The sequence below is a fragment of the Parasteatoda tepidariorum genome, chromosome 6 (assembly GCF_982258835.1).
Source record: "Parasteatoda tepidariorum strain Cologne lab strain chromosome 6, Ptep-v5.0, whole genome shotgun sequence".
Taxonomy (NCBI): Eukaryota; Metazoa; Arthropoda; class Arachnida; order Araneae; family Theridiidae; genus Parasteatoda; species Parasteatoda tepidariorum.
Genome location: NC_141760.1, coordinates 27,491,158 through 27,502,688, shown reverse-complemented (window position 1 = coordinate 27,502,688; position 11,531 = coordinate 27,491,158). Strand labels below are relative to the sequence as shown.

Genomic DNA, 11,531 nt, shown 5'->3' with positions numbered 1-11,531 from the left:
ATAGAGTGGCGCTGAAAGACATGTTGTGACATGTAAAGTCTCACTTTCTTTAATTGCAAGCTTCCTACCGGAAACACTGTTGTCTTGATGATTCTTAGATTTCAGTGAATGCGATAAGCTGAAGGCATAATATTTGATTGAATAAAAAATTAGCAAGCATATTTATATAAATGTTAGCGTGAATTTATTACAGAATGAAATTAAAGTGCATTTAAACAAAACAAATTTAATTCAATTTACTCCAAACTATAAGGAACTTTAAATCATATAACATGATTAAGTGACAAATTAAACCATATTCTCGAACAATTTGTTTTTTTTTTCTTGAATTTAAAAAATTTTTGCTTCCAAAAATTTTTTTTATTTTATTTTACTTAGTGAAAAATGAGGAAAAGCCTACTTAAATTTTCGCGATTTAAGTGGTTTTGAATAAACAACTTTGTTGCAAATGTATAATTACTGTTAAAAAATTGCACCTAACTGTTGGAAATTTTAAACCATATAGAACTATATTATTGTCCAAGTTAGTTACTACCTTAATATTGTATTAAGTTAAACCAAATTAAACTTCATACTGGAGTTACGTTTACTTATTCAGAATGATAAGCATTGTTGGGAGAGAATTATTTTGTATAAATAATTATTACAAAATAAATCAGTTGGAAAAAAAATTATTTTTGTATTTAATGTTTGATTAAGTTAAAAGTCATTATTTTTTTAATTGTAAAAATACCGAATACTTCTCTTTATTAAAGTTATTGAAGCTGTATTGTACTAAAGAAAAACTGTTTTGTCTTTCTTTATTTTCTAAAGTTTTGTTATAAATTCAATTTATATTTGAATAAAATATCACCTGACAGAGTTAAATAAAAAATATATTATAGATAAGGTTCGACTTTTTTTTAATATTTTAAAATAGTTAATGTTACGAATTCACTTTTCTTTGTACAATAATTCAATCGATTTTTCTAATGTCTCGCCTAATCACATAGGACTTTATGTGGAAATTAATCCATATAATTATGAAAATCTACTAATTCCTAATTATATATAAATTTCTTGTTGTAAATGAAATTGTTTTCTTATATTTATACATTTATTAACGCTTGCTTTCTCTTTATTATTTAATACAATTAGTTTTGTTATAATTTATTAAAATTTTTAAATCGATACAATAGAAATATGCTGATAAATATATAATGTGGTGCATTTTAATTTTTAATGTTCTGAATAATAAAATATATTTATTTAAAATTTCGGATAACTTATTTAATTTAATTTACTTTTTTAACCTATCTTAATATGATTCAATATACTACGGCGTAAGATCATTCGCATAGTTACGTATTCCTTATTTTATTATAGTGAAACTTAAATGAAAACTAAAACAATTTTCTTAGATAATAACCGTAAAATGTGAACTAAACTGCTATGAACCCATGATTCCTATTTAATTTATCTTTTTATATTTTTGTATCATTACAAGTTGCATTTCAAAATTATAAGAGCTCACTGAATCTACGTTCTGAAAGGATTTACCGATTTAAACTATAATTTCAAATGCTCTAGTTTTAAAATACAATCAAGAATATCACATTCTCGAAAATAAGATAAATATAGTTTGGTATTAGAAGAACAATTCAATGCGTGAAAATATTGATGTAAAAAAAACAGAATAAAATGTACATTAAAGTATTGTTCCTTTTCTTTTATAATTTATTTTAGTTTTTCAAAAATAAATTCATCGAAAATGCCAAGATTAATTAAAAACAAATTTAATGAAAACAAATCTAAGTATGTATATTCTTAATCAGAAAGTTGATTACGAGAAGAGCCGATAGATGGCGAAACTTTCGGTCTGCTTTATAATTCCTGTCTATAGGGAATTCTCGTGACTCATCTTGACTCTTACTCATTTTAAAGTTTTTCAAATACTCTATTTTCAATAAAAGCTCTTAGTTTCGAATGCCCCTAAGCAATTTAATTAAATTTACTCTGAAATGTTTTATTCTTTCGCAAAATCATTTAGTATTATAATTTAAATCTGTTATTCTTTTCTGCTATTGAATAGCTCTGTAACAAAACCAGCTAAATGTGGGAAATGTAATTATAAACCATATTGCAATATATATATATATATATATATATATATATATATATATATATATATATATATATATATATATATATATATATATATATATATATATATATATATATATATATATATATATATATATATATATATATATATATATATATATATATATATATATATATATATATGTATACTAAACGAACAAAAGTAGAAACTCAAGTATATTTCTTAGAAAAACTGAAAAAAAGTGTTTAACAAGATCATAAATTAAGTTTTTCTCCCTTTCAAATTTGTAGTTATCAGGCAAATCGACAGCTGAATTTTATTATGAGTTTGCATCAAAATCTAAGCGTCAATATTGTTAAATCAAATCGTATACTATCAACAAACTTCTGTTTTACGAATTACAAAATAGGTTAAATTTACGAAAATAATTATAAAATATATCCATCTTTCTTTTTGAATAAATAATTAAAATATTTTCAAAAAATATTGTTTTTAAGTGTATATATTATTTTTCCTACTTCTTTTTTCATGCTTCATATCTGAAAAACTTTTGCAGATAAGCAAATTTAACATTTTGAGGTAAGCTTTTAAAAAAGAAAATTGAAAATAAAACTTTTTAATTTTATTGTAACAAAATAGTGAGTTTAAAATAAAAAGTTATGCAATAGTTAACCAACGTTAGCCAAAGTTTTGAATCAATAATGCAGTACATGTAATTCGAATAATGTGCACATTAATAAAGCTCTCAGTGAAAATGAAAATACTGAATATTTGATTAATCAAAATTTAAATTCATTCACATTGCTGTTTATTTCTAACCATGTTAAATAATTATAATTATCTTTTCAATAACATTACTTATATCTTAATAATTTATGAAATTATTGAATAAGTTTTAATAATTAACTAAACAAACATTATGATTATAAGCAAATATACACAAATTAGGACATTAAAAATAAAAGTTTTATCAAGTCATCTAAAATAGACTTAAAACATGTATCTTTTCTTTCTAACAAATTAAAATACATTATGGTCCTTATTACCACACATTCAGTAAAAATACAAAAATGAAAAGTAAATTTAACCGAATAAATATTTTTATGACTTATTCTGAGATATCACGATGAAATTACCTACTGTTTACCACATTTAACCAATTTTATCACACGTCATAAAGGTTTTATTATTTTTCTCAAAGTGTTTCGGAAAAAAATTACTAGAGTTTTTTGGTGTTCCTTTAGAGCCAGAAGCACAGTAAATTTTACCATTTTCTGGCTATTTCGATCATACTTTTTTCCTCGGAGTAACATTGTTCAAAAAAATAATAATCCTCACATGTAATATGGTAATTTAAACGTATTAATACTTTGCTATCAAAAATATATGGTCATCAATTTTTATTTTTAAATATTTTACATTATAACTTTTTGTAATGTTTATATTTTTAAACATTTTGTGCGTTTACTTGTAATTTTCTTTTAAAATTGATTACATATTTTTTATTTTATTGTGTCATTTTTCGAGCAATACAGTTGTTTCATAACTCTTTATAAATTTTATGAGATTTATTTTAGAAAAAGGAAATGTTAAAAGGATACATGATACTCCTTACAATTTTAAAAATTGAATTTCGTTTAAATTTGCTACTGAAAAGCAAAACGAAAAAGAAAAAAAAAATTTCTTAAGTAAGTAATTTTTACATGCAAACCAGAAACTACGTTCATCACAAAGCTACAAAATTATTTTTAAATTTTTTTTAAAAAAGCAGCTTTGAACCAAAGTAGTCTGAATACAATGAACAACAATAACTTCAACCCAAAAAATTTCAAAGCGATATCAGAAGTAATTTATTAGAAAATGTATATCGAAAAGGGTCAGTTTTAGCATTATTGATATATGTCCTACTGAATCTACTTAATTGGAATTACCAGGTTTCCTTTTAAACTTATTATAAATGACAGAGTCTAATGAATAAGGAAATCAGAAAAAGCTCATTAGAATTTAAAAGATTATTATGATACATTAAAATTTATTATTGTAACAATGACTTTACTGTGATAATTAAGAAACAAAATATTATCTGAAGTAATATTTTTATCACAGTCTTAGTACAGCTATTAATGCTTAGATTCTCTCTGTTATAATCAGATAAGAATATTTTCTTTTTTAGATTTTAATTCTTTTTTTAATGTCTTTTGCTCAAAATAGTTAAATAATAATAAACTTGTATTCAGCTTAAGATATTTGATTTAAAAAATCTAACTTTTTATAGTTACAAAATTTCTGACAAATCCGCAGAAAACACTAATGATAAAGAACAAAAAGCTTAAGTATAAAACATGAATTAGAGAAAATTTATAATCGTAATCAGACTTTTCTTGAAATATATCATTGTTTCCTTTCACATATTTATCATTTCTTATATTATTTTTTTGATGAAACCATTAGTTCAAGCTTTAATAACTTCTTGTTATTTTATTTTCTCTTCAAAATCATAATTATTAAATATTTATAAATTTTTTTCAAATCAAATTTTTTTTGTATGCGGATGGTTTTTATACTTACATTTCAGATCTAAATTCTAAACTTCGTAAAAAAACAATGAACACAAGAAATACAAACTAAAATATTTAATAATTTATTTATAAAATATCAAATATATTTACAAATTGAACAACATGGAATGTAATTTGAATTTACATTTACTATAATATACTGTTTCTTTGTGATCTTTAAGAAAATAGAGAAGTTTTAAGTAAAAATGTACGCATTTTAACAACAGTATGCACCCATTATCTAGTACAGCCTTTTAAAAAAGTAAAAAAATATGGCAGTGTATAATTTAAAAATTCACTATAGTTAAACTAAATTAATAAACATTTGTTCATATACATGAATAAATAGTTACTTTTAAATCAGCACCTTGTGTTCATAAGCATGAAAAATCAAAAATTTCAGAATTTTATCTTTACAAAAATACATAATGTATCCTTTTTATGGCAAAATGATCTTTGTTTAACATAATTATGTAAAATACAACTACAGTATCTTCACATGATAATACAAAAACAAAATCAAAACGAAAAATAGTAAATGCACATTTATGACGTAGACTAGAATATAAATGTAGCAAAAATAGTTGACTAAATCGAAATTCATCTTCGAATCACAAATTATAAAATATAATAGACCACACGTGAAAGTAAATCAAAAGAAAAATACGTTTAATTTTGTACACAATTGCGTTAATCAGAAAATCTTTGTGAAGAAAAGCAATTAACATTAATAATTCACCTGATTGTTTGAAGAACCCTGAGATAGTTCGCACTCTTAATCTAAATAAAAAAATTCAAATACATTATTTGACGAACGTAATGCAATCAATGTGTTTCTATGCCATTTAAAAAATACTACTATAAAAGCAATAATTTTCTAAAAAATATCTAATTTATACCTATCGTAACAAAAATATTGATTTACATATAATTAAACTGAAAATAAAATATTTATGAGAAATCAATTTAATTTAATTTATATTCCGCAATAACATGAAATGATGTGAATCTAAGTTCTGATAAAAACTTAATACTAATCTGTCATCATAAAAATATTAATCCTTTGTGCCAAAACTATTTTTAAGAAAATCAATTTTATTTAAATTTTTCTACAGCTACATAAATAATGTAAAACTATGCCATGATCCATACTTCATCTTTATAATATATATAAAAATATTAATAATATTTTTTATCTTAACTTCATGCAATAATTTTTAATAAAAAAATATATATTTGATTAAAAACTTTTTCACCCATACAAAATAATGTAAAACATAAATTGGGATAAATAATGGCATTACAAAACTAAGTAATTTCGATATTATTCAATTTTTTTAAAAAAATATATTGTAAAAAATTTCATAGAAAAAGGTTTTCTAATGTAAAACGAAAAGTTCTCTTAATAGATTCCTCGTCATCATTAAAGCAATGACATAATTGGCACTGTGGCATTTATATTTACACAACTTCAGTTCAGTTTTTATAAACTATTCTCTAAGCAACAACTCACTCAAAGCAGTGATGTAACTTTGGGCCATTTGCAGCGTTTCATACTTTGATAACTTTCTGTCGTTACCAATTGATGGAACCACATCTCTTAGTTTATCGAATGCAACGTTCAAACTATGCATTCGTCGCCTTTCCCTTGCATTAGCAGCCAGTCTTCTTTTTTTCATAACAGCAGGCGAGGGCGGCCTATCAGAAAGCTTTCTTTTATGACAACTCCTTGGCGAAGCTGCATCATATTGACTGTCATCATCGTCATCAACATCATCATCTGGAATGAAATTAGACTCAAAATTTATGCCTTGTTGATTATCCAAATGTCTGTAGTCGCCAACATATTCAGTGCTTGGGTCATTATCGGTAACGCGAGTTAGCAAAGTGTCTGATGTTCTTTGATGCTGATTGCTAAATGTGAATGAATTGCTCAGATCAGCGATAGTCTTTGGCGCGATGTTGGGATAATGTCTGGTTGACCTTTGCAGATTTGTCGGCGATGAACCTTTGTAAATAAGACTGTTGTCAGGAAAAATAAAGGCAGTGTTGTTGGTATTGGAAGAGTGTAAAGATTTCATGGGACTATAAGTGGAAAGATCACAAAAAGTTCTAATTGTACTGTCGGTCTGGGAGGGACTCGGGACTGGAGTATTGCCTGATGCAATGCTGGTTGGGCTGGAGGAGGGACTATAGTTTCCGTCAGAGTAACCGGTGTACATCATTCCGTTGTATCGTTCATCGGATATTAGATTCAGCTCCATCTTCGATGCCAAAGCAGGTAACAGAGGATTCACGAAGTGTTCAAGAGCGGCAGAACGAACCACGTCCATTACAAAGTTTCAACTACAGCAACCTAGGGGGAAAAAATACATTATTAAACAATGCAATATTTTATTATAATTTAAATTAGAACTAAAATTTTTAAAACCGAATCATTCTTAGATAATATTTTCCGGAGAATTGTTTGTAATTATACACAATTATTGACTCGAGAAAAAAATACATTTAATAATAATATGACAAAGTGACTAAATTCAAACTAGTAAAATAAATTTAAAAAGAATAAATTCGGAAAAAAAAACTTTTATTTTTGGTATGACCATAGACATTTTAAGAGCTATTTTTATGTTAATTGCTCTTATAAAGAAAGCATATTTAGAAAAATAAGCTATTTTTAAAACAACTAATATCAGTAGCTTCAGTTAAAACTAAATATAAATAATCCTATAAACCTATAAAAAATTTTAAATATTTCGAAAGAACAGTACAAAATTTAAGTTACTTAAACTGCTTTTTTTAAAATTCACGACATACTATTATTTTAGTGCAAACTATATACTCCTAAAAGCACTGAAATTACAAAAAGTTCATAGTCAATATTAAAATTTTAATCTTGATAATTTGACAAAATTGCTAAAATTAACTTAAAAAATAATAAAAATTCAGAGCATTTTTTTTTTAAATTTTTCTTCAAAATTTTAAAGTTAAATAGAATGTTATGAAATGCAATCATTGCACGTGAATTAACTTTGTTTATTTCTAAACTTTTTTGCATTAGTATTTTCCTATCACTATCGCAGAATTTCTTATGATGAATTATTAAAATTAAAATCAAAAATTTTAAAAATTGCTTGAATGGCAAAATGTTTTTCTTTACATTTCAATGAAAATATTAGAAAATTAGTGGGAGATCTCCCATTAATAAAATATCCACCATAAGCACAACAATTTTAATACTTTACCGTAAGTTAGATGATAATTTTTTTTCGAACAAATTATCTATTAATATATATTTATAAACATGTAATAATATTTACATGTATATGTATTTTTATATATATATTTATATTTATGAGACATTATTTACAATGCCTTAAACATTTAATATTTTAAACTACTTTCACGTATTCTATACGCACATATTGTATACTTTAACGTATATTCGTTACATTTTAAATCAAGCGCTTTTTATTTGTGATGTACAACAAATATGAAAGTTATTTATTTTTTATATAAATTTAAAAATTAGTGACCCATAATAAATTTAAACCAAATACTATTCGATTATACATTGTATTCGATAACATACGCGAAAAATATCCCTTTTTTATCATTATTTATTGTCATTTTTTTATTGTTTTAAATGTATTTCGTTTCATTATATTTTATCAGAGATAATTACATACCAACGTACAAAAGAATGAAGAATTTTCTTCTTATTTGCACATTTTTATTATGATTCCTCTGCCATTATTTATATCGACTTATTTTTAATAATATTTGTTTGATAAAAAGTTAAATGAACAATTCTTATTTTAAATAAAGCCAAGATTTTTATTTTATAAAATATTTCAAAAGGGCAAATTTCATTTTAAACTGAATAAAAATGTAGTACAAACACTAATAAAATTAAAATATTCACACATCCTTATTTTGAAAGTAATTAGTAAACTAGAAAGAAAATTCACAAGAATTGTAACTTATATAAAGGATATTGTAATCAAATGTATTACAATCTCTTATAAATTTTATAATATTAATTTTTCCCCGCTTTCTCTACTTTTTTACATGATTCAGTTAAGTTTCACAAAGTAATAAGTAGTTGAGAGAAAAATCACAAGTTTTTATATATAAGAATAATTGAAAATAATAATCTTAGCAAATTGTAACTTATCTAAACTTTTTTTATTTAATGTATCAGAACATTTCCCTGAAATTCAATTTAATATTTTAAAGCAAATGTATGTAATCAAAATTTCTACAGCGCTAAGTATAAAACTAGAAGAATTTCATGTTTCTTAATGAAAATGTGTTCGTAAAATTAAAATCAACCTTATGTAAATGCTGAAACACAAAATATAGACTTTCAGGTGATAAACGGACTGATATTTATTAACAAAACGTTAAGGCACTAGCACTATGTTACGGCTTATAAGTATAAGCCATGACTTATCATCTTTAAATGTTATCTTGGTTGTTTCTTTAAAGCCTTATCCTAAATTAACAGTTCAACATTTTCGAAAAAAATTAAACATATTGACTTTTACAAAACGCTATTTATAGTTAAATTTTTCAATTTATAAGTTAAATTATAAGCATTCTTTCAATATTTGATTGGTTTAAAATAATTCGATATTAAACATAACATAGAAAATGCTTTTTTAAAAATTAAAAATACCAGTTTAATTTTGAAATACACAATAAATATATTTTTTGAAAATTATATAATCAATATCATTATTTCTAATATTTTGAATTCAAGGATTTTTAAATCCAAAGTTTTACAATTATGTTACAATTTTTACATACAAACATTTTTAATGTCATGAATATAAATAATAACTTTTAAACAAGTATGTCTTAGAACGGACACACTTCAATGTGATTATTCCAAAGCTAACAAAACATACTCGATAAATGGTAAGGGATATTATTTTAAGAAATTAAAATTGAAAGCTTTAAATATGAAAGCTTCAAACTAATAATTTAAAATTAATCAAATCGTAAGGCGTTGTTTAATCATGAAATTTTTAACGAAAGTTTTCCTTAGTATTCGGTTAATACAGAGTTTTAAACAACTTCTTCTCATAACTATTTTTGTACACAAAAACATCAAGTGTACATAAGTATGGTGAATTATTAAGAACTCTAAAATTACCCATTAATGAGCTATTGGTAACATATCAATTTATCGTGTTAAAAATGTAGAACATTTCAAAAAATTATCAATTATTTACCACAAAATGCTATTTTAAGAAAAAAATAATTTCAGTTACCATAATCTGTGTGATAAATGATTATGTATAATATACATCATGTAATTGTTAAAAATAAATTCTCTTTTACAGTAAATATTGAAAAATATTTTTGCAAATACATTTAAAACTATTGAAATAAATTATCCCAAGAAACTAAGACAGAAAGCTGTACTTAAAAATGGAAAAACTTCATTAGCTTAAAAAAAGTATTGAGACAGATTTTTATGTTATTTAAAAATTATTAAATTTTCCCATTTGAATAATTTTTTAATCTAACGAAGTTTTTCCGTCATCAAGTATTTCAAACTGTTATTCATCAAATTAAAATTTATCATTACATAAAAAAAAATCTATAAATATTAAGCAAATAAAAAATAATAACATTTATTTAAAACATTTAAATTAATTGAAATACATATACATTAATAGATAAGAAATCTAATTAGAAAAATATTTGTATTTTTTTCTAATAATTAAAAACACACTAAAATCAACTATTCATTTTCTATAATCAAGCATGTATTCATCAAAATTAAAACTTTATACTTAAAAATGCATACCATTAGAAAAAAAATCAATACATATTAAATAAACAAAAACTAATCACTATTTATTAAAATCAAATATTATTTTAAATACACTTACCTTAATAAAAACAAAAACTGACGAAAAAATATAAATAGTCTTTTCCAATCATCAAAATCACACAAGTTATATCCAAAACACTTAAAGAGTTCTTAAATAAAAATCAAATGATTCACTAAAAATATTTTTTCAGAAACAAAAAGTGAAACTCTTCGGCATTTTCCGCATCAAAAGCACGTGGAGAAAAGTATTTGAGGTTTGGATAGTCGCACCGCACAAGATTTCGTGTTCACAATAAATGATATACCTGAAGCATAACAGACCCGTTATATACCTGTTGTAGTGTGGAAAAAGACCCCCCACCCCTACTGCAACTTTTGGCTTTGCATGTCGCCGCTAGCGAGGCATATCATTCGAGGGGGGCCGAACCATGGAAGGTGGGGCTACGATGAAGCCAATTCTGGCGGGAAATTGGTGGGGGATTAGATAACTGTCTTCCCCACGGATATTTCTTTTTCCTTTTTTTTTTCTGCTTTAGTGAACCCGACTAATGAAGAAAAAAAAATAAGTTGAATTAAAGCTCCATCTTCTATATCTGCATCTGATTAAAAAGCCGTATAAAGTGGTTGATGATTATATTGTACAATATTTACATTATTTTAAAATAATTATTGATCATTCATGATTATTTTGTGTTTAATAGAGAGGGATGAGGGAAAAAATATTGTTTGAATCGTACTTTCCAACTCCATCTTCAATATCCGCATCTAATTAAAAAGCCATTTAAAGTAGCTGATGATTATATTTTACAATATTTACATTATTTTAAAATAATTACTGATCATTCATAATTACTTTGCGTTTAATAGAGAGGGATGAAGGAAAAAATATTGGTTGAATCGTATTTTCAACTCCTTCTTCTATATCTGCGTCTAATTAAAAAGCCGTGTAAAGTGTTTGATGATTATATTGTACAATATTTACATTATTTGAAAAAAATTATTGATCATTCATAATTACTTT

General features: G+C 24.1%; 1 protein-coding gene across 1 annotated transcript; it reads right to left on the bottom strand.

Moving 5' to 3' along the window:
• Positions 1-5,850: 5,850 nt before the first annotated feature.
• Positions 5,851-10,807, bottom strand: LOC107448602 (protein atonal). The gene is made up of 2 exons (XM_087166614.1): positions 10,569-10,807; positions 5,851-7,018 (listed from the first exon to the last, which is right to left on the bottom strand). The coding sequence occupies exon 2, from the start codon at positions 6,993-6,995 to the stop codon at positions 6,153-6,155; it is 843 nt and encodes a 280-aa protein (XP_087022740.1). The 5' UTR covers positions 6,996-7,018; positions 10,569-10,807; the 3' UTR covers positions 5,851-6,152.
• Between the last annotated feature and the right edge of the window lie 724 nt (positions 10,808-11,531).

Coding starts and splice junctions, on each gene's coding strand:
- LOC107448602 (XM_087166614.1), bottom strand. CDS start 6,995: ATGGACGTGGTTCGTTCTGCCGCTCTTGAACACTTCGTGAATCCTCTG.